Here is a 23,635-nt window from a genome sequence, read left to right as displayed (position 1 = left end):
TATATCTGATCTTCAGTGTTTGGACAAATTTTCGAATGACCAGTAATGAACTAATAACTTGTCTTACTACAACATGGTTTCTTGCCTACCACAGAGAACGTAAAGGAGATGGTGGGCCGAGGAAGTGTAGATTATGCTACGTCGAAAGAGGAATTGTCAGCGATGAAGATCTTTGCTAGCATATAAGTTCTCAACTTTTAACACATCTACGTTGAAAGAGGGCCTGCGCACGCTGCTCGCCGCCCGTCGACGCCGGAGCCGCCCTCTGCCTGCAGCTGCCCAGCTCAGGCGAGCCGCGGCACCGATCGGCTAGGGCTTGGGGACAACGGCAGGAGAGCAGGGAAGAAACGTCTGAGCGGGGCGATGTGTTGTTTGGTTTCAGCCCAGACAAAGCTGCCTGGCCCAGGCATGAATCTCAAGCGTCCAAATTTGGAGGCCTGGGGCTGAAATTGCTGCCTGGGAGACCTCTAACCAAACAGTCATGTGCCTCGACGCCTGGTTGGGGAGAAGTTGGGCCGTTATTGGGCCGCAAGGTGGAGAATGTATGTTTTGAGATGAATTCTTGATGGGGAATTCACATTAGCTTTTTTTTTTAAAACACATATGTGTGTGTGTGTGTGTAATATGAAAAAATCTATCTATATATACACTATAAAGGGCAAACAAATTAGAAAATAATTTGTTACCCAAAAGCTTTCTACCCACCCCTATTATTTTGGTAACTACAAATGTCCATAAAGGCTATGTAAGTAATAGTGTAGTTTAGTTGTGACTGACGCAGATATCTTTCTCAATGTTGAGTTTTAATCAAGAGTTTCTTTTTGGCAATCTTTTTCAAGGAATTATGATTATCTCAGACTTGACCAAGGCACAATACTGTGTAGATTCGTGCAACTGCTATGTACTGTTTGTTTAATATTGCGTACTCGCTAGCCTCAATTGTTTGTGGAGCAGGGAAAGTTCGAGCCTGTAGACTCATATTACGAATAACAAGCTTGGTTTAGGTTCTAGTTCAGAACCAAAAGTTGAGGATGCTATTGAAACAGAACCACAAAATTCAAAGGTGAGCCAATGATGCACATTTTTTTTTGTTAATCTTGGTTTGTTCTTTTTAGTCCACAACACTGCCAATTCCACAATTTCTTTGACTTACTGAATTTCTGTTGTGTATATGTTAGAAAGGCTAGTTTTTTTCATATCCACACCTAAGTCTCCTTACATCCCTTTTGTGGGAAATCAGTATGATTTAGTAAATAATAGAAAGGGCGGTTTCTTTCTTTCTTTAGCCTTTAGGAATCTTTATCTGTCTATATACTTTTAGGTGTCTCATTGTCTGATGGGTACTAACCTAACTGTTTCAAAGTTATAGTGTTGCAACAGGAGGTACTATCAAAGAAAAGGGAAAAAATCAGTTGCAAAGAGGATAAGAAAAGGTTCAAAAAAGAGGAGGGATTTAATATGGCTTTTCAAGAAATTTTGGGCCCAGAATGTGTGAGGCAGAAACTTCAGAAATGATAAGCTTGGCTGATGATACAACAAATATACAACTTGTTGCTAGATACTTGACAAGTTCTGCAGCTGGTTCTGTCATTTGACATCCCAATTGCATTGTTCACCAAGATGTAATTACTATCCAACTGATTAAATAAACTTTAATTGCTCCCCTAAAAACTGTATACCATGGTCTGACCATGGGGATTAGGCTGAGGAAGAGAGGAGATCCTTCTCCAGTGGTCCCTACAAACCAAAACCAGCCAGCACGACCACAAGTGCCAGCGAGGAGTGGCACCTGGACATGCCACGTGTGCACCCGGCATCACCATAGCCCAAAGTCACCAATGGGAGGAGACCCCTTATCCGCTGCTCTTATCCTCCGTCTGTGGCCTCCGCTGAGCTGCGCGTAGATAACGAACTCTCCCGCCCTCACAAAACGCCCTTCACGACACGCCCCACCAGAGGGGGAAAAAAAAGGCAACAGCAACACCGCCGCGACGACGACGATGGCAGCCTCGCTCCAAGCCGCGGCCACCTTGATGCAGCCGGCCAAGATCGGCGGCCGGGCGCACTCCGCCTCGCTGCCGTCCCGGCCGTCGTCGCACCTCGCCAGGGCGTTCGGCGTCGACGCCGGCGCCGCCAGGATCACTTGCTCCCTCCAGTCTGACATCAGGGACGTCGCCAGCAAGTGCGTCGACGCCGCCAAGCTCGCCGGCTTCGCTCTCGCCACCTCTGCGCTCCTCGTCTCGGTAAGCATAAGCATAAGCATAAGCATGCATGCATTATCAGCAAGCTTGCTTGCCTTTGCCTGCCTGCCTGCTCTTCAAGATCGATCGAGGTTGATGGTGACGCGTGCGTGTGTGTGGTGTGTGCAGGGCGCGAGCGCGGAGGGCACGCCCAGGAGGCTGACCTACGACCAGATCCAGAGCTTGACGTACATGGAGGTGAAGGGCACGGGCACGGCGAACCAGTGCCCGACCATCGACGGCGGCGTGGAGGCGTTCCCGTTCAAGGCCGGCAAGTACCAGATGAAGAAGCTGTGCTTGGAGCCGACGTCCTTCACGGTCAAGGCGGAGGGCATCGCCAAGAACGCGCCGCCCGAGTTCCAGAAGACCAAGCTCATGACCCGCCTCACCTACACGCTGGACGAGATCGAGGGCCCGCTCGAGGTCGGCTCCGACGGCACCCTCAAGTTCGAGGAGAAGGACGGCATCGACTACGCCGCCGTCACCGTGCAGCTCCCGGGAGGCGAGCGCGTGCCGTTCCTCTTCACCGTCAAGCAGCTCGTCGCCACCGGCAAGCCCGAGAGCTTCGGCGGGCCATTCCTCGTGCCCAGCTACCGTGGCTCCTCTTTCCTCGACCCCAAGGGCCGTGGTGGCTCCACTGGGTACGACAACGCCGTCGCGCTCCCCGCCGGAGGCAGAGGCGACGAGGAGGAGCTCCTGAAGGAGAACATCAAGAACGCCGCCGCGTCCACGGGCAACATCACGTTGAGCGTCACCAAGAGCAACCCGGAGACCGGCGAGGTCATCGGCGTCTTCGAGAGCGTGCAGCCGTCGGACACCGACCTCGGCGCCAAGGCGCCCAAGGATGTCAAGATCCAGGGGATCTGGTACGCGCAGCTCGAGTGATTCGTTCGTTCTAACTGCTACTAGGCGTCGGAACCGTCATGGATCGGATCTTGGGAAAGTGTACCATGGAGAACTTTGGAGAGCAGAGGAGGAGGAGTCGTGTATGTACCTATTAATGCAAATTCGGGCTGTTGGTTTTAAATTTCAGTTTGAGTTTCTTCTTTCGTGTGTTCTCATGAACTACTCCCCTGTGCAAACGCAAAGAGCTAAGAGGCTGTTTGATACCAGAGATTAATTGGTATATAGTTATAAAAAAATAGTCATAGAAAAATTTAGCTAAGCTCGCACTAGCTTAGCGCAATAGCTAATAGTCCATTTTGCTATAAAAGTATGAACCTAGTATTAGCCAAGTAAACACACATGGGCTGATAGTTCTATCTACCCCTTCCGTTCCAAGTTATAAGACGTTTTAGCTAATAGTCCATTTTGAACTAAGGCTACCTATTAGATTTAGCTGATCTAAACATGCACTAAGCCTAAAGCAACCAATAAATTCAACTGCAAAGGCCTAACCACTTGAGCCTAAGGTCATGTTTACATCCATTGTGATTATAATAATCAACTAGATCTAATTGTGATCCAAACAGGTTGGATTATATGGTAGATTAACCCTAAGTTTACATGTTCTTCTTCATACAAAACATTTAGATGTTCTTCTCGATAGCCTCGACGGGAACACATAGTTCTAGCCTTCATCTACATATCTCCACCCATAACATTTGTATGTTTTTTCTCGACAAAGGCAGTGCTTGCGGTATTCGTCTATTTACTTGATGATTTGAGACTCAAAATCTCATGCTAAAGAGCGTGGAGGTTTGAGTCCACTTCAAGGCACGTAGAAGTATTCTGAAAATCTGCGCTTGCTTGGCATTCTCCTCTCGGTTGGTTCCATCATCACAAAGCCGCTCCTAAATTGGCCTGGTTTGAAGATGTAGAATCCATGTTGAATCACCACTTAGCGGGATTAGTTAGTAGGACTTTTGTCTCTTTCTTGGGCGGCAATTATAGGCTGCACATATAAAAGGTTGGCAGGGCTGAGAACACAGAGTTCACAAGGACTAGCCTTCCATGGTAGGATAAGAACTTGCTTATACCAACCAATCGGCCTTCTATCCTGGACAGAGTGAAGTCTTTGCATTGCAGGGTGGGCTTTGTAGTGACAAGAGGGAGTCCCAAGTACGTAAAAGACATAGCACCAACTTTGCAGCCAAAGGTATTAGCTAGGTGGAGAGCTCTCTGGTCTGTTAGGTTGATGGGCACTAAAAGGACTTCTCCAAGTAGACATGAGTCCACTTGAGTCCGAGAATGATCTTAGAAGCCCTTTCAATTTGAAAAGCACTATAGCTGAATCTTAGAAGCCCTTTTAAAGTTGCTTTAGCTGAATCTGAAAACGGTCCCTAAAAGCAATGTTCTTTTCCTTATTAAAAAGGAAACAGCCCCACAAATTTATCAACTAAGTGAAGCACCGGTGTACTGCATGAATTGCAGCTTGCTACGCCGAATTTTCGAAAGATCACTACAACACAAATTCCAGCTACCTAAAACATACATTTTTTTAAAAAAAAATCTGAAACATACATGTTATTAACATTTATGCTGCATGAATGGAAAATTTTCTTTTTGAACATAAACAACTTTTTTTTTTTTGAAAGATGAAATTAAAGGACGATTTGAAAGGAATTTTTCTCTTCCAAAAGTCAGTTCGAAGTTTAAGAAGACGCATGCAGGTACTTACGGCCAACAGCATATTATGTAGGCGGGGTCCAATAAACCATATACTTGCAACCGCTAATACACACTGATAATACCTAAAGAACGTAGAGGGAAAAAAACTCGATTATAAAAGAATAAATAACTCGACTAGGCTGCAAGGATAGCCAATCGGATGAGGGTGGGTGGTTACCTGCTCACCTGCTGGACTCCCCAAGGACGCAGGATCAGGAACGGCTAGGTGAAGGTGAGCTAAACCTACCAGGCCATCTGCCTGCCATCGCGCGGCCAGCCAGTCCCGGCGTGGGTGTCCACCGACACCACCGGCGGCGGGCAAGGCGGCAAGCCCACGCACGCGTTTGGTGGTGGAACGTGGGAGGGAGGGAGGGAGAGGCCGTCACATTCGGCTTCGGGGGTGGTAAGTTGCAAGGTGCAAAGCTAGTGCATGCCGGCTCTGCATCTGCACTGCACATATGTGGCCGGTGTTGGTGACCATCAACCACTCACCTTGCCAGATCCCAACTCCCCAAGCCGGCAAGCGGCTAGACTATCTCCAATAACAACACCCAAAATACAAGACTTATTCAATGTTTAGGTGGTGCTACAAGCAAAAGGTTTAATACTCATTCGACATCTTCTCCAACAACAAGACCCAAAAGAGAATCATTTCTACAAATAAGTTTTTAGAAGAGATATTACCTATATTTGGATTGTGAGGTAACCCAAAATGAGTTTCTCATATAGATACTCCGTTAAAGACTGATGTTCCCATCTGCCTTGGGGGGCTGGCTCCAAAGTCCAAACGGCCTCGTGCAATGCAAGTAGCAAGTTCCTCCTTTCAGAAATCAGAATCCAGATGCATGCTCTGTAGCGCAGGAGCACGACTCAGACTGAAAAGGGATGGCACGTTGCAGTTGCAACGGTGGAGGGAGGTCACCTAGCCTACCTGGATCTAAGAAGACTTTCTTTAGAGCCCAGGCCAGCCGAGGCCCATGACGAGGCCCAGGCTTGTTCCCTTGTCACGACAACAGCTGGGAGCTTTCTAATTCAACAATCCCCAGCTCCTCTGAAACTTTTCTCGTCCGCGATGAAAATTTTCTACTCGAAGAAAAGGCTGCTCTGGTTATTTCGCACGTCGGATACGAACATTTATCACGCACAAGTTGTACGTACTAGGCGGCAAAAGGGATCCAGAAACAGGTGGTGCAGAGAAGATCCATGAAAAAGGTCTCTCCTCGCCAAAAGTTCACCCGCCTGCCTCTGCCTGCCTAACAGATTCGGCACAGAGCGTAGCGGATTCTTCTTCTCTGCCAAATGGCAGTAAGCCAGTAGTGACGACACAGGATGAAAAGCAGATCCTAAACCTTCCGAATCAGAACCAACCACCGTGCCATAGACAGTCACAGCAAAATACAGTACTTTACTAAATTTCCAGTGTCACAGCAAAATTATAATTATAATCTGCTAAATTTCCATAGTCAAAACAAAACAGTCTACTGAATTTCCATAATATATATAGACATAATATAGTACTAGTATTCAACACAGCAAGACTTTTCCTCCCGTTGGTTTGATCAAACGCTTCCCTTTCAACAAAGAACAATCAAGAAGGGTGCAACCCAACGCTTCCCTTTGAATCAACCAAGAACAATCAAGAAGAGTGGAATGGTATCAGAAGTAAGAAGCCAAAAGCCAGATCATCCATCAACCTTAGATAGCATCAGGAAATCAAACATGATGTATATCAGCATTGTACAGTTCAACTTGACATCTAGTTTGGAGATGAAAGTCAGTTAATCAAACAAACAGATAGCATGGTCTTTTTACACTTGCACTGAAGTTTGGAGATGAAAGTGAGTTAATCAAACAAACATATAGCATGGCCTTTTTACACTTGCACTGAAGGAGCGGCAATCATGCAAGGAGAAGGAGCTGCACATCACCTTACACATCAGAATGGGACATTCTGGAAGAAATAATAACCATTGTGACGAGCAGGCAATTAATTACGCAAAACACCTCTACTCATCTACATCATTGGCTGTCCAAGAAGTGGCTTCAAGAATTTGTTTTTCAGGGTCACAACACGAGTCTTCAAGAATTGGCTTCAAGGTCACAGGATATGATCAATGGGATCAGTCAGCTGGCTTATGACATGATCAATGGGATCAGTCACTGTTAATCCAATGCTTAAAGAAATAGCAAAACCAATAGAATCAGCCGGCTTGAGGGAAGAAGAAGCACTGCAAAAATATAATCCAAGTATTGCCTTAGAATATTCAGATAATTTTAACAAATCCAAGTATTTACTAGAATAGAACTTTCAGATGGCACTACCAATTGCACTTGCAAATTGTAACCTTGTAACTTGCAATGCATGTATTGAATATGATTTGCACATCAGTAGATGAATCAGTTAGTACATTAGTATAAGCTAATCATGTTCAGCTCAACTGAGCTCAGACAGGGTAAGGCAGCAGCAAATGGTCTGTGTAAATAATTTCTCTTGATTTCTTCCATTATCTTTCCAACAAATGAAAGGGCAGCAGCAGCAATATGACTCGAACACACCAGAGAAAGATAAGGAAAAGCTCAGATTTCCTTCCTCACAGCTTACATGGACATAACTGAATTATTCACATAATATCGAATCATCATCATCATCATCGTGGTGGTAAGAAAAGAACAAAAAAGAGAAGAAAAAAAAGAAGGGAAAAAAGGCAAGAATTATCCATCTAGCGAGAGAACACCACCGGATCAGCAGCCGAAGAAGGACAAGCGGTCTGGTGTCGATCTTTCCTCTGATTCGTCGTGGCCGTTCTCGCGAGCTAGAGGCGGAGTAGCGTGTCGTAGCGGGCACCCATCTGATCGGCCTCAGCGGCCGCGTCAAGAGGCGGCGGCAGGTTCAGATCGAAAGGCAGGGGCGCGCGGGACGCGGCCGCGTCGTCGCCGCAGGCGTCTTCGCAGAGGACGGACGACGAGGATCCGCAGTAGCTGTGGCAGTCCTCGTCGTCGTCCTCCTCCATGGGCGCGGCGGCGCTCCGCGGCAGGGCGGAGGGGGCGCGGGGTGCGCCGCCGCTCCACGACTCGACGGTACTGCTGTGGCTGGACGTGGCCGCCGCCGCCGCCGCGGGGGCTGCGGCGGCGGAGGCGGAGGGGGCTCTGTGCCGCGGGACCGGTGCCGCGGCGCTGGGAAAGTTGGTGCGTGCGGTGGGCCCGCGTAGGGATCGGGCGGCGGCGTCGTAGGCGCGCGCGGCGGCCTCGGCGGAGTCGAAGGTGCCGAGCCAGATCGGGGTCTTCTTGGCCGGGTCCCGGATCTCGGCGGCGTAGCGCCCCGACGGCCGCCTCCGCACGCCGCGGTACCGGATCTCCGGCGACGGCGAGGGCTGCGGCTGCGGCGGCTTCGCCCGGCGCATCGCGTACCGGAGGGGAGGGGCGGGGCGGGGCGGGCGGCGGAGAGCGCACGCGGGGGGGCTCGGCAGGCTAGGGTTTGGCCACTAGTTTATTTTTCCTCCCCTGCTCTCTCTCTGGGGCTGGGCTCCCTCCCTCCCTCCCCGCACCCTGGTTTCTCCTTGGCTTTTTTGGTCTTTTTTGCGCTTCGGTTTCTCCTCCGGCCGCGTCTGCCGTGCTGCAGCCAGCCGTGCTCCTGTAAGCTGTTGTGCCCCGTGGTTGGGGTGGGTCGCTCCGGTTTCTCTGGCTGGAGACGGTTGCCCCACCGCGCGCCCCCGCCACAATTTGGTTGGCGCGCTAGCGTTCCCCGGCGGGTCGGGGTCGGGGTCGGGGTCGGGGTCGGGCGTCGTCGTGTCGGCCTACGCCTACCCGGCCGTGGCCTTTTCTGCTCGGGGCATATGCCTACTAGCTACTACTACGCCAGCTGAAGTCGGCCCGGCATACTGGAGCCCGCATAAAAGTTGGCCGATACGACTTGCCTCTGCTTACCTTGTCACCAAAACCTCAAAACTTTACCAGATTTTCCGTCACATCGAATCTTACGACACATGCATGAATTATTAAATATATATAAAAAGAATAACTAATTACACAGTTTACTTGTAAATCACGAGATGAATCTTTTAAGCCTAGTTACTCTATAATTAGACAATATTTGTCAAATAAAAACGAAAATGCTACAGTGTCAAAATCCCAAATGTTTACTCCCTTTCGTACTAAGAACAAATAAAAATACACATTTTTATAAATAAAACAATAAAAGCGTTACTTCCTCCGTCTACAAAAAAAAAATATAATGATTATTTTTTCAAATGCTTTTAAATTTGTTATACTAAAGAACAGTAAGAATTATGATATAAAATAAGTATCAGTATATTAATTAATTATGGAATATATTTTTGTAGTAATTTGATTGAGAGATATAACATATGAACTATTCACACTAACACTTGGTCAAACTTGAATTACTTTAATGGACACGAATAACATAGATACATTCTTTTGTGGACGGATGTAATACATGTATGATCAAAGTCAAAATACTTTAATCTAAATTTACAAAAAAAAGTATCAATGATTAATGATTCTAAATAAATGTAGCCTTTCATTCTAAAAAATACCCAAACATTTTCATGACTAAATAAGGAGTTTGTTAAAACACTAACTTGACTCTCACTAATCAGTTAGTTTGGTTAGCAATTTGCTTGAATTTTCTAGTCACGCATAGTTTACAAAAGGCATGCATACATGTAATTGGCTTGACTGCCAGTTGTAAGTTTTTTTTACAACAAGGTATTGCATATATGTGGGTTAAAAGGCAGGCACACATGGATGTAGTTGAGCAATTTAGAATACCTTGTCATTTGAGACAATTTTTTAAACATTTCAATCCCTTGTCAGAATAGGGGGAGCGTATTATAAAATACACTTCACAATGAATCTAATGATGTTTACTCTCATCGTTATAAATTATAAGTCGCTCTAAATTATCAGTTATTTTAACTTTTTTTGGGTGTATAAATTTATCTATACATCTAGTATATATATATAGAAGAAATGCATTTTTTTGGATTAAACTGTATAAGTGTACTTTTTTATACATATAGAAGAAATAAACTTGTAAGGCTTGTCTGCGATATAACTTCTAAGGTGCTTATATAGTCAAAGAAATTGCAACTAGTAACTTGTTTTCGGTGTTCTCTCCTGGCCACGATGACGCTCCCATTTAAGTTAAAAAAACAGATAAGTTAGGTCAGATATAGTTTTCTGAATGTACTTTTTCTCTATTTGTGTAGCTTTTTAGTGAAGTGCTTCTTGCACGCTCAATCAAACAAAGGCTGTAGCGTAGAATCGTAGATACGTATGACATTTGGCAGACAGTCAACAAGTCAAAAAAAAAAAAAACTAACGGACAAGTCTACCGATTTTGAGGAAGGAGAACAATTACCAAAAAAAAGAGAGACACCCAGCCACCCAGGGCACTCACAATGTAAGACTTTATCACAGAGTCCAAGACAATTAATTATATATTATTTATGGTATTTTGTTGATGTGACAACATATTTATTGAAAAAAGAGGTAGAAAAAAATAAGACTTCAAGTCTTAGAGCAAGTATAATGATACCGTCCGTCGGCGAGCGAAATAAAGTTCAGCGTGGATTCCAATTAAATGTAGCAATGGCAGCTGCCGCACATGCACCCAGTGCAGAGCTAGCACAACAATAGAGCAACCAATGGAAGTGGAGCTCCTGCATATCCGCCCACTTCAGGTCGCCGTTTCGCGAAACGTCCGCTCTGTACTCTCTCTGCTTTACACTCCCTGCCACGTCATATTTCGCCGGCTTACAGCCATTCATTATACTTGCTCTTATTTAGACTCTAAGTCCACATTGTTCAAGGTAATAAATAACTTTAGACTCTATGATAGAGTCTACATTGTGAGTGCACTTATGGTACTGGCTGGATTAGTCAAATGATGGTTGTAAATACATGGTGTACTCCCTCCATATAGGATTTAGAAGTTGTTTGACACGGTCTCTAAAACACAATTTTGACCTCTTATTTTTATAAAAATATTTAGGAAAAAAATAATATATGTATATTTTTATGAAAGTATTTTTCAAGACAAATCTATTGATATAATTTTCACATTTGCAAACTCAATAATTTAAAAGTTATTGATGATTTATATTATCAATGTTTGATCCAAACCTTGTTCAAAACAACTTCTAAATCTTATACGAAGGGAGTACATTTTTCTTAACGTGCTTTTGGAACCTTAAATTAACTCAGTATTTTCTCATGACTCCGGTGACCTTGTACGCCAAATTAGTTTAAGGCTTAAATACCTGTTCGGAGAAGTGAAATTCTTGAAGCTACCTATCTCGAGGAAACCTTGAATCTGAAGCTAGAGATATGTTAGCAACATTGATTTTTTTTTTGTGTATAGATATTTAAATTATTTTCATTTAGTATTCAGACTACATATCTAACCTGAGCTTAAGCTAGAGTTGTGCTAAATGGACACTAAATGACTAAAGAAACTATCAAATGGTAACCATGATGAAATTGGTCGTAGCAAACATCTTTGTGACTATATATCACACATATAAGTGCCAGCTATGTTCTGGCTCAAGCTCTTAGTCGCCCTAGATCACCTAATCACATACTAGAGATTCTTTTTTTTTTCAACCTAATGAGATTGAATCAAAGTCAATCCATGGCTGGATAGTCTAAATCACGAGCAAACTGACACTCTTACCTGACCACTAGCTGTTGGTGCTACTACTACTAATCACTATTGAAATACTCTTTTACCTCTATGTTGCTAGTGCACCTAGCACACACCGTATTGAAACTGGTTCACAAGTTTGTTTAAAAACTTTTATACGTCCACATCTCAAAGTCATAAGGCAAGCCTCAATATGAAGTTCCATTTTGTTGTTTCTAAAAGGTGACATGTTTATATAGATTTGTTTAAGTCGGCTTTCAAACTAGCTCCTTCACCTCTCTAATTCATGGTGTAAATTTTTGTCTTATAAGCTAATCATAGCATTTAATGCGTGAACTAAATTGGAGGATCGTTCGATGAAATAAAATGTTCGCCTCCAACATGTGTGTAAGGGCAGTCTCAATGCATAGTTTTATGACACAGTTACCAAGACTATAAACTAGGTAACCGAGCCATATGAGTTTTATAGGGATGAAACTCCTCTCTCATCTAATGAAACTCCTTCATTTAATGACCCTGCCAAGTCAGCAATTTTGCTTATGTGACACCCTATTAAATGTGCATGACATTCCCATGAAACATGCATTGAGACTGATCTAATGGTTCTCAAATTTTCAAAATGGTTGTGTAACTAGTTTTGTTTAGATGAAATCAACACCGCTTCTCATGTCATCAGGTTTCACTTACATATCATACTCCCTCCATTAATTTAGGCTCTGTTTAGATGCAGCCAAACAACCAAAACTTTTGGAGAAATGAGCACTTTTTGGAAGAATGGATCTAAACAGGGGCTTGTAAAACTTGGCTGTAAAGATTTAGAATTTGGGACCTTGGAGCCCCAAAACTGTGTAAACTTGCTTAGGGACCCGTGTCTTGTGTGTTGCAGACCAAAAAATTTGGGAAGCATTTAAACACCTATTTGAATGTAAAGTTTACAACCAAAAGTTTTGGGATGTAAAGATTTGGGATCTAAACAGGCCCTTATCTCTATCGCTTTAGCCTTCGGCACAATAACCAAGGAACAGAGCAAAAAACAATCACTTTGCATTTAATCATCTCGGGCTGAGCCAACAACTAATAAGTAGCAAAGAGGCAATAAATACAGATAAGTGGTAGCCATGAGCAACAAAGAGGCAATAAATGGAGGTAACTCTCAAGCTAATATGAAGGAGATATTTGAATAAATTTTTTTGCTTAGATGAAGGAAATAAATGAATGGTGAAAGTATTATTTAATATTATCTTCATCCTAGAAATAATGATGTTTTAGTTTTACCTTGTAAGTCCAAGTATCTTATGCTTAACTAATTTTATAAAAAAGATTATCAACAAGATCATTAACATTTATGACATCAAATAGAATTGCTATGAAACTATATATTATGACAACTTTAATGATATTTACCTAGTATTATAAATATTGATATGTTTATACAGAACTAATTAATTTTAATAATACTTTTGAGCGGAATAAATTTAAATATTATTTAGTTTATAATAAAACCAGAATGACAATATTTGCTCATTGTAGGTCACAGTAGTACGAACGGAAATCATCTATCCGGACTTTTGTTTGCTGGAAATCATCTATCTGGACTTTTCTTTTTGCTGGCAACATTTGTCGAGAAATAATACGGCCCAAAAGCCTGGGCCGTCGAACCCATCCGTCCAGCGAGCCAGCGACCGTTTCAGCAACTGCGCACTAGCCCGCGCCGCTGCGTTTCCACCACTTGAGTACTTGACCGGAAAAAAGGACCATTCCTCTCGCGCGTGCTCCCGACTCGCCGCCCCCTCCGCTCCCAGCCTCACCGGCCACTGGCCACCGCCTCACCCCGCCGTTACCGGCCGCCATGAGCTCCACCTCCTCGGCCCGCCGCGCCCCCTCATCTTCGGCGGCGGCCGCCTCGTCTCCAGGCCAGAAGCGGGCGAGGGATGAGGCCAGCAGCGGGTCCCCATCCGACCCCGACCCCGCCAAAAACCCTCGCCGCGCTTTCGCCTCCTCCCCCTTCGCAGACTTTGGCTCCTACATGGCCGCGAAGAACAGCAAGCTCGCCGCGCAGTTCGACGCCGATGCCTCCATCTCTGGCGCGGCCGCCGGCTGTCTATTCGCTGGGGTCTCCATCTTCGTCGACGGCTTCACAGTCCCTTCTAGCCAGGTGACTGTCGCGCGCCGTCAGCTCATGCTCATCTCAAGGGTTCTTATACAGCACCAAATTATCTCACCAACAATGTAATAATTACTGTAGATGCAACAGTATGGATCATGTCGGTTTGACTTTTTGGGCTGTTTGTTTTGTGCTTGGGGTTCGGTAGGAGCTGAAAGAGATTATGCTGAACAATGGAGGCCGGTTTGTCAACTACTTCTCCAGGCACACGGTGACACACATTGTTTGCAGCAACCTGCCTGATAGCAAAATGAAGAATCTGAGGTACTTAACGGAACAGGGCATCTGGGTTGCCATTATTTTGCTTTCTAGTTTGATTATGGTGATCATGCTGCTGTTTGATCCAGAGCATTCAGCAAGGGACTTCCTGTTGTGAAGCCAGCATGGGTGGTGGATTCCCTGGCAGAGAACCGGCTACTCAACTGTATTTTCTCTTGTCCTCTCTCACCTTTTGTAGTCAGTGCAGTGCTAAATCTTCTGCTTCCTTATTGCAACTTTTGTTTCACTAGTGCTATAGCTAGATTGAACATGTTGCTTGTAATAGACTGGTTGGTAACAAGGTTTATTGAGCTGGCATTGTATGATTATATATACGCACTGATTGCAAACTTCACCTGAAACTGAGGTAGAGGTTTTATTCTAACCATGAGCACAACATTCTTAATAATTTGTTTCTTAGATTAAGATAGATTGCCCCACATTTCTGTCCATCCTTTATAACTATGCTTTATTATGAAGGCCTACTTGTAAACTTCTATGTGAAACCATTATCCTACACTATTTTGCTTAGTTTGTGAACATATGTCCTCATTTATGATAGGAATATCAAGATTAGTCTCTTAAAATAAGTGCACACAGCACATAGCTTGTATGCACTCATGGCTTCAAATGTTCTTATGCGTTTGTTTTTGTTATTTTAACTAAGGTGCTCCTTATCAAATAAATCAGAATAGTTCTTCAAGCCGAAAGCAGATGAAGCTTTCTTCTTTCTTTTCTGAGAAACAAAATGAAATGCATCACAAGGGGGGACAAAACAACAAAAATAAGGATATTGAGTTCCAATCTTCGTCTGCTCAGGAGGGATCACAGTATCAAAGTGGGGATTGTGAAAGTGAAGCTTCAATGGATAATGTGGAGTTATCAAAGGACTCGTTATCCTCGGATGAACAGAAGGCATCAGCATCTGAAGAAAGAGAGAGCAGAGATTTCACAGTTGATGAGGGTGAATATGATTGTGAAACTGCCTGTTCAGAAAGCCGTAACGACACAGATGATAACCTTGGTGTGCCTCAATCCCCTGATGCAAAGTCAAGGTGCTCAAATTTATGCAGTACAAGCTCTACAGGCAGTCATGTGTCCTTGCCATTGGAGAAAAGTGCAGCTAAACCTTCTGGCCGACCACATTCAACCCTAACAGATCCGAATTTTGTTGAGAACTATTTCAAGGTATGTAGTTGGAACAAATGGCAAATTCTGATTTGTCAGTCACATTTGGTGCTCTATTTAAATTTGCCATTTTATGTTTTGAAAGCTTCTGTTACTAAGCTTTGCTGCTTCTACTCCATGATGACATCACATATATCTTCCTGTAGACTGTATCATGCATTTTTGGGTTATACTGGTAGTTTTATTTGATGTTCTTGTTTGGTGTTGTAGTACTCTCGACTGCACTTCATTGGGACATGGAGAAATCGGTATCGAAAGCGCTTCTCTAATTTGCTGGAAGCTAAAGTCATTAAGTCAAGTGCTGATCATTCAGGCAAGAAGAAAACAATCATTCATATTGATATGGTAATCTTGTGCTATGGTGAGCTATAGATATATAGAACTGCATCTTGAACGTTGAATTCTTATCAAAGAAATCTTTTATTTTGTAGCTAAGAGTGTGATATGTAGTTTCTTCTATGCTCTTGGACATTTACTTTTGCTGCCACGTCCTGTTTAGTTGCAGAAAGCTAAACAGCCATAAAAAATAGGAAGTGAGGTTAGTTTGCTGTATGGATTTCAAATATAGTATTGAATCCAGTAATCGTGATGGATTGATAATGTAGTTGTAAAGAGCAAATGACCTTCTGAGGAATATGACTGTACAAAATGCTAACCAAATGCTGAATTGTGAATGCAAGTACCTACTGTTGATCCATTCAACAATAAACTAGGATATGTGTTGCCAGATTCTATGTGAAAAAGAGATGCAAGCAGGTGTGCATGAAATGAGGTTTACGCTTGAAAGGTTCAGTCCAAATTGTAGTTTCAAATTGTGAGTTACGAGTTGAATTTATCACTAATTGGAAGCCCTTTTTTTCCTGCTGTCATACTCTGCAATTCCAAGACGTAGTTTGGTAATGTTTGTCTTCAGGAATATGCTTGAGTTGCTTGTGTTATACTTAATTATCTTGAATTCTTGATTGTTGACATAACGTTTCTGCCAGGATTGTTTTTTTGTGTCTGTCGTCATCAGAAATATGCCAGAGCTGCATGATAAACCAGTAGCAGTTTGCCATTCGGACAATCCTAAAGGAACAGCAGAAATATCATCTGCAAACTATCCGGCTCGAAATTATGGTGCCGTTACTTTCCTTTCCTTTAATTGAGACATAATTTTCTTATGTGAACACATTTGAACATAGGTTGCATCCTCATTGGTGCATTCCAGGGATAAAGGCTGGCATGTTTGTTAGAGATGCTAAAGCTCGGTGCCCTCACCTAATGATCGTTCCTTATAACTTTGATGCATATGAGGAGGTATATTTTTTAAGAATTTAAGATAGTCCATTTGATGGCTAACTCCTCTTTTACTTTTGTTGAATTGAATTTGAGAATCTGAGTGACTCGAATTCTTGTAGGTTGCTGATCAGTTCTATGGTACTTTGCACAAACATTGCAGTAAGGTTCAGGTACACTCCAGGACTATACATGCTGACACAGCATATCTTCATTGGCGATACATCCCCATAGTTTGATTATTATTGATTTCCACCTACAGTGCTGACAATGTTATCCACAATTCAGGCTTTGAGTTGTGATGAAGCTTTTTTGGATATGACTGAATGCTTACATGACAATCCTGAGGAAGTAACACAGAGAATAAGAAGTGAGATTTTTCATGCAACAAAGTGTACTGCTAGTGCAGGTATTGCTGAAAACATGCTCCTAGCTCGGTTAGCTACCAGATCTGCAAAGCCGAATGGACAATGTTTTATTCCCTCTGAAAAGGTATATGCATGCTGTTGCTAATGGACATGCTCCTAAGTCCTAACTGCATGTCTGTGCCCACTGTTATCTCTATATATTTATGCAAACCGCTCCATCTAGGTGATTTTGAACGAGGACCTGAATATTCATTGCATGTAGGATTTCCATAGGATTTTTCTGAGGAAAATATTCAACTCAAACCGCATCACCATGAAAACACATACCTGCAAAATTCTTTTTTTTTTTTGAAATGATTCCCATCATAGCGCATCTATAGATGTACATTGTCATAAAAGTCGAGATTCAAAGTTCCAAACTCAGTCTACAAAAATTCACAAGAATATAACAAAATTCATGTGCATGTGCACTAGAAGACAAAATTGTCTTACAGTACATATGCACCTGAAATTTGTTATTTTCATATGGTTTTTTAGAAAATGATTTTACATTTGGGTGACAATGTACATCTATAAATGCACTATGGATGTGCACCATTCCAAAATTTTGAAAATTTCTAGGTATGTGTTTCAGGGTTTTTTTTCATGATTGCACCAAATATTTGGTCACTTTTTCATTCCTTTGATGTAAACAGAGCATCACAGCTAATGAATGCTTTCTAGAACAGTTAAACAAGCTTAGGACACACTGAATCTTATGGTATCATTGTCCTGTTAGCTCCTGATATAGGCAACAAGGATATATGTAAGATCTTATCTGTAATAGTTTCTTAGGTATATTAAATCTGCTTAACTACCCTAGAGCCTAGAAGGTCTTAAATGGCTATTTAGCTGAGTCTTACTTAAGGCCCCATCTGAAAAAAAGAGTACTGACCCAGGAATGGTGAAGAAAATACACTGCCTGCAACATTCTTCTGTTCCCAAGAGACCTGAAAAATAAGCTGGGATGTTTGGATATCATGTCTATATTGTTCAAATATCTCTATGAAATATTGACTGTTGAATTAGTTATATTATTTCTGGGAGTTGGTTATGAGCTTGTTGGGTATTGAATTAAGTTACTAATTTTGTTTGTCATTCCTTGAAGTCCTATCTGATTAAAGAAAATCACTAGTGGTGCCACTCCCTCTAAAAGGATGTACTTTGTACTACATGGCTGTAGCTTGTCTTACTTAATAAGTTGATATCATAATCTTCATAAGGAGTTAGGGACATGCGATTTACTGACTGCAACATGTATCTCTTACAGGCTGATGATTATTTGAGTAGTCTCTCTATCAAAGCACTTCCTGGTATTGGTCATACGGTTTCATCTAAACTGAAAAGCAAAGAAATTGAATATTGTGGCCAACTTCGCAATGTTCCAAAGGTTCGTCGGCGCTATTTGTGTAGTGTAACATAAAGCAGCCCCCTTTCCTCGTGGAAAGAGTTGTGTTCCAGTCTTGACTTTAAATGCATTTACTAATGCAGAATAAAATTGTTTTGTTTACAAGTCATAAGTACATCGTCTAGGTCATATACTGTGTGATGGTCACATAATGCCAACCACATTCTTTAGGATTATATATAATTTCTTGTCTAGATGAATATTGATGTTTTCTCAACTGCCTCTCCAAATATGGTTATTATATGCCAGTGCTTCTTTTGTAGGATGCCCTCCACAAGGACTTTGGAAAAAAGACTGGTGATCTTTTATGGAATTATTGTAGAGGAATTGATCATTCAGTTGTTGGATCTGTTCAGGTACAAAAAAGAGCATCTCAGCCATTGCTTCAGTTGTGAGTGCCTGTGCCTATTTTGTTTTACTGAAAACTGCGCTCAACTGGTGTATGGGATGTAAATACCTGGAGCAGGCAGCTCTACTGATCTGCTCATGCTCCCAAGAACATCGAAGAAATAGATTCAGAAATAACAATTTGAACCGTCCAGTTTTAATCAAGGCATTTCGGTTGCCTTAACGCATACACATACAAAGTGCTGCCAAGTGGAAAAGTTTTGGTAATTGCTGAGGAAAAAGTGCGGGAATGAAGATTTGAACACCTGGCTTCTATGTTAGGTAGGAGGATAGCACCAGGATCAGTTGTTCAGCTCAGCATGGTTGTGGACTACATCCTGTATGCAGGATGAATGTACTAAAATAGAATGATAATGGTATAGAGGAACACCTGTGGACTGTGGTTTGTTGGGAACTGCAGGTTGGGCTAGTGGGTCTATTTGCTCTTTTGTCAATGTATAATAATTTGGGAGCTTGTAGTTCCATGTTAGTTCTGTGTTCAGGTTGCAGAATTAAGCATGTCATCTTTTGTGTATTGTTGGCTCATTAGTTGAACATACCTTGATAGAATTATATCCTTTTCCCCTCATGATCGGTATTAAATTTTAAATTGATGGAGAGTATGCTTCTGGGTATGTGGGACTCCAGCATCAGTGTGAAGGGTATTTGTTTGTTGTTATAATATTTTGTTTTTTTGTTCTAACATCTCATCCAGCCCTTTGGAAGGCAATATGGTGATAATAAGTTTAGTGATACTAATTAGTTGCTCTACTAAAGTATTGTCCTCTGCACACAATGCAGGAAACAAAATCTGTGGGTGCTGAAATCAACTGGGGAGTCAGATTTAATGACAACAAAGATGTGGGTCCTTTCTGTTTCTCTGTTCTGTATCATTGTAGCACTAGCCTTTTCATAATTCATGTGTGATTTGATCACTTCTATGTTTGTTGCAGGCTGAGCATTTTCTTACCAATCTCTGTAAGGAGGTTTCTCTACGCTTGCAGGGGTGTGGAGTTCAGGGACGTACTGTTACTCTTAAGGTTGTTTCTACTTTCTATTGACTACATACTTTTCTTTCACTCATCTGTACAAAAAATAGTTAGGTATCAACTGAATGTTTGCCTTGAAGGTGAAAACAAGAAGGGAAGGTGCTGGGGAACCAATAAAGTATATGGGATGTGGTGATTGTGAAACCACGAGTCGTTCTATGACGGTATGGGGTTCACTGGTGCATATGAACTTAATTTTTTTAGGGGAGCACAGTAGTACATATCCTTAGCGTTTTAGTAGTTGTGTATCAAGTTATCATTGTATGTAATTGTGATGATGCATAGGCTAAGTGTTTATCCTGTATTATGAGTATGAAGTGCGCATTCTTATATGCATTATTTGCTTCTAAATTTCCATGATGCAAAAAATGTGATATGTTACCAGGTGTATTGTGCATTCTTTTGATTTCTATTCTAATCTTTACTACTCTGTACTGTCTCAAAGATTGCAGGTGCAACTGACAGTTTTATCACTCTTCAGCGAATTGCAAAACAATTATTTTCAGCTCTCCGTCTTGGTAAATTCAATATATTTTTCTTCCATATCTTATATGCACCTTATGTGCTGCAGACCTTTAATGAACATTCCATCAATACTGTGTTGATAACTAAATTGTGCAATCTCACATCCCAGATGTGAAGGAAGTTCGTGGAATTGGACTGTCACTGTCAAAGCTTGAGCATGCAGATTTGGGTCGGGGAGGTATCTTTTGCTATTTGGATTCTTTCTATTTCCTTATTATTTCTATCCCCATGTGGTTTGGTGTAAAAATACTTTTCGGATTTCCATAGTGGTCTAGTGGATGTGATAAATAAGCAGCATTGTTTCTATAAAATAATAAAAGGTGTGCTGTTTGTGCATTTTCATCTTATTATAGGCATTTCAGAGCAAAGTATGTCTTAAAACTTAACAGTAACAACAGCTGAATCTGAATGCTAAGTATAAGGTGCACTACTTTTCAGACTGATGCTAGCTGAAGGAACTATTACTTTTTAGAGACAGAGCAGTGTCTTGATTGCTGAGAGCAACTTAAGGATTTGATTGATGAAACCTAGATATGCATATGCTAGAACCACCGGTCCACCGCCATATCCCCTTTCTTTTCTTATAAAGGAAACACTAGTTTAATATTGCCTCATTGCCTGAAATAAAATAATATCAAAAGACGCATATGCTGTACGTTGATGCAAAAGTCAACAGTTCTTACAGTTTACATATTGGCCCTTTGGTTCTCAAGTGCTTCCATGCTAAAATAATATTTAATAAGGAAGTATCTCGACAATAAGCAAGCACTGTCCTCCCTAAGTAAGGTAAAGCAGTAGATATCCCCCCTCCCCCCTTCCAAAAAAAAAAGAAAAGGAAAAAATCTTCATAGCTGCCTCTGCTTCTGTTTCTGGCACTTGACATATTTTGTATGCACTTAGCTCCTTGATCCTAATGGTTCTTATTGGTTCTTATTTTCCAATGAAGCACCTCAAGGAAATATGCTTGAATCATGGCTTGCTTCACCAGCTGTCAAGCTCAAGAAACACCACAGTGAGATGCAGGGGAATGTTGATGTTGCAGGTATTGGGCAACTACTGCTATCATGCAAAGCTATGTTTCATAGTGTTCACTGTGTTCTGTTCAGTGAGAATTGACTGCTTGGAGCTTCTGTAGGGACTAGTCGACTGCAGGATTTGAGAAGATCTGGACCATCACATACAGCAGAAGTGAACGTTAGAAGTGATAGGTCTACTGTAGTTCACAATATCGAGCTGCCTCCATTATCCCAACTTGATTTGGAGGTCCTGAAGAACCTTCCCCCAGAGATAATATCTGAAATGAATGAAATGTACAAGGGAGAATTACAAGGTCTTGTGGACACCCTCAATAGTGATAAGGGCAAGGGAAATAGTTCAAAATCTCTTGCTCTGCCAGCAGTTACTTGTGATTCTGTACCTGGTGATGCAAAGCTTCACGGATACAGAGACCACGAAGACTCCATGCATTCAGAGGAGGAACATACTAAGGTGAGCTTTGTCACTGGAAACAAAGTAGTGCTGGAAGTTTTTAAACAAAGCGCAAGCACACAATTTAGTTATGTTACCTCTTTATCTTAATATTTTGAACCTGTTGCACACTATTCTAATTTTACCGTTACCCCCATAGGGAAAATCTGAGGAACAGCTATCAGAATCTAAAGCAGCCAATAATGCTTCATGCTCAAGAGCTAGCGCATTAGCTGAGAAAACAACAAAAAGTGTTACACAGCTTGATTTGATGCCTGATTCGCTAAGCCAGGCAGATCTAACAGTTCTGCAGGAATTACCTGAAGATGTGAAGGCTGATTTGTTTAGTGCGCTTCCATTACATAGGTCAGGAGATCCTGCATGCAGCACTTCCAATGTATCTGAAAGTAAATCACTTAATGTTGTTAGAGCTGAAAATAGATCTCCTATTGATGGTGGAGCTGATGATCCAGAAAACCCGAGGACTTTTCTCCCACCAGGAAGTTCTCAAAAATGGATTGAACAGTTTAGAGTTAGCAGTTGCCTGATTTTGAATGTAATTGCAGAGCAACACACAGATTCCAGCTGTCAAAGACCATTGTCTTCTGTTCTAGAGCCTGTAGCTTCGTTCCTACCTTTGTGTCCTAACTCAGGTAGTGAAGAATGGAATGAAACTCATGCATGCCTCTCCGAGCTTCTTAGACACTACATACAACTGAAAGTTGAAGATGATATTGAAGAGCTCTACAAATGTTTTTGCCTTCTGAAAAGGTAAGAATCACTAGATAGAAAGCTATTTCTTGCAGACCAAAATCTCAATAGCTGCATTAACCAAACCAATAAATATGTTTTGAGTCATGATGAAAATTATTGTTCTATCGTTTCCAGATTCTCATCAGCATCAGAGTTTTTTCTGGAACTACATGATAGCATCCTTCCTTTCCTACAGGTAAAATTCTACACATCTAGTTATTCTTTGACGTACCTGTATGATATAACTTGTTGCATTCATATACCTTTGCATCCTGCTATGTTGTTTCACCAACTTCAAGGCCTGTTTGGATAAACCCATTCCTTCTCAATACATGTTAATAGGAGTGGAAATTCAACTATTTTCCACCTCTACCCCTCCCAATACATGCTGATGTCATAGTTGAGAGCCGATCTCATGTTTATATCTCTAATTCCAGTCGTTCCATGCATTCTGGAGTTCCTATCCACTTCATTTCTCTGCCTTGTTATCGGTTGATCAACTTGGACAGGCTTTTGCCCTTCACCTCATCTGACTATTTGATTACCGAATACTTGTTTTTTCTCCTCTGATAGAAGCAAACAGTGATCTACGTATGCAGGACTTATTATTTTCATCATGGAATACAATACTTTATTATTTGATTGACGGAATACATAAGACTTTATTATGGCATCTAACTGTGCAATCATTTTGTAGGATTCTGTCAGCCAGCATTACGGTGGAACACTGCAATTTTAGCTCGCTGTTCAAGTTCTAGCCATTTTGTTTTGCTAGAAACGAAGAAGCAATGCCGTGGAATGTGCGCAGAGACGTTAAGGCTTAGCCGGAGAACAACTTGCGCCCCCATGCAACCACTCAGGTCTTGCGTTGGCATATTCCTTGGACGGCTTTATAACTCTCTTGTAACTAAACGATGTTAATGCTGAAAGTTCTAATGATATATTCACTGCATCTATAGATCAATAGATGCCATGTTTCATTCATGGAGCAATGGTTTGAAGGGACCTTTGCTGTGCTTTGGTGTTCCCAGATGATTTTCATATTGTTTCATAACTCGGATGAATTTCATGTTATCTTTGTGTTGCTACCAAAAAGGTTATTAATGTGAAGTTCGTTGCATCAATTTTTCACCTCCTATGATCGTGGCGGCTTTTCAACGCAATGTTAATCTGAAGTACCATCCGTGCATCCTAGTTATTGGAAGCTTGGCAGGAGTTTCTATATGCATTATCT

The 23,635-nt window shown here is 42.0% G+C and overlaps 3 protein-coding genes across 4 annotated transcripts; 2 read left to right on the top strand and 1 right to left on the bottom strand.

Moving 5' to 3' along the window:
• On the top strand, window positions 1,891-3,289 carry LOC110430997 (oxygen-evolving enhancer protein 1, chloroplastic). Its single transcript, XM_021449391.1, has 2 exons — window positions 1,891-2,243; window positions 2,370-3,289. The coding sequence occupies exons 1-2, from the start codon at window positions 2,001-2,003 to the stop codon at window positions 3,123-3,125; spliced, it is 999 nt and encodes a 332-aa protein (XP_021305066.1). The 5' UTR covers window positions 1,891-2,000; the 3' UTR covers window positions 3,126-3,289.
• Window positions 6,559-8,546, bottom strand: LOC8065113 (ethylene-responsive transcription factor 3). Its single transcript, XM_021450499.1, has one exon. It carries the CDS (start codon window positions 8,249-8,251, stop codon window positions 7,664-7,666), a length of 588 nt encoding a protein of 195 aa, XP_021306174.1. The 5' UTR covers window positions 8,252-8,546; the 3' UTR covers window positions 6,559-7,663.
• LOC8063788 (DNA repair protein REV1) lies at window positions 13,254-23,532 on the top strand. Of its 2 annotated transcripts, XM_021450150.1 has the most exons (21): window positions 13,254-13,672; window positions 13,830-13,945; window positions 14,029-14,105; window positions 14,607-15,127; window positions 15,338-15,472; window positions 16,114-16,246; window positions 16,338-16,426; window positions 16,528-16,578; window positions 16,694-16,897; window positions 18,083-18,202; window positions 18,484-18,576; window positions 19,409-19,468; window positions 19,561-19,647; window positions 19,737-19,820; window positions 20,102-20,174; window positions 20,291-20,359; window positions 21,128-21,223; window positions 21,317-21,669; window positions 21,809-22,419; window positions 22,537-22,597; window positions 23,099-23,532. In XM_021450150.1, the coding sequence occupies exons 1-21, from the start codon at window positions 13,367-13,369 to the stop codon at window positions 23,138-23,140; spliced, it is 3,381 nt and encodes a 1,126-aa protein (XP_021305825.1). In that variant the 5' UTR covers window positions 13,254-13,366; the 3' UTR covers window positions 23,141-23,532. The 2 variants fall into 2 exon arrangements, with proteins under 2 accessions (XP_021305825.1, XP_021305826.1); XM_021450151.1 differs by lacking the exon at window positions 18,083-18,202.

This window comes from Sorghum bicolor, chromosome 10 (genome assembly GCF_000003195.3).
Source record: "Sorghum bicolor cultivar BTx623 chromosome 10, Sorghum_bicolor_NCBIv3, whole genome shotgun sequence".
In the NCBI taxonomy this organism is placed as follows: Eukaryota; Viridiplantae; Streptophyta; class Magnoliopsida; order Poales; family Poaceae; genus Sorghum; species Sorghum bicolor.
This window is presented reverse-complemented; position numbering and strand designations above follow the sequence as displayed.

Excerpts from the sequence above, each read along its gene's own strand:
- LOC110430997 (XM_021449391.1), top strand. The coding sequence starts at position 2,001 with ATGGCAGCCTCGCTCCAAGCCGCGGCCACCTTGATGCAGCCGGCCAAG. Across the intron at positions 2,244-2,369 it reads CCTCTGCGCTCCTCGTCTCG|GGCGCGAGCGCGGAGGGCAC; the intron begins GTAAGCATAAGC and ends TGGTGTGTGCAG.
- LOC8065113 (XM_021450499.1), bottom strand. The coding sequence starts at position 8,251 with ATGCGCCGGGCGAAGCCGCCGCAGCCGCAGCCCTCGCCGTCGCCGGAG.
- LOC8063788 (XM_021450150.1), top strand. The coding sequence starts at position 13,367 with ATGAGCTCCACCTCCTCGGCCCGCCGCGCCCCCTCATCTTCGGCGGCG. Across the intron at positions 15,473-16,113 it reads CAATCATTCATATTGATATG|GATTGTTTTTTTGTGTCTGT; the intron begins GTAATCTTGTGC and ends CGTTTCTGCCAG. Across the intron at positions 19,821-20,101 it reads CCACGAGTCGTTCTATGACG|ATTGCAGGTGCAACTGACAG; the intron begins GTATGGGGTTCA and ends ACTGTCTCAAAG.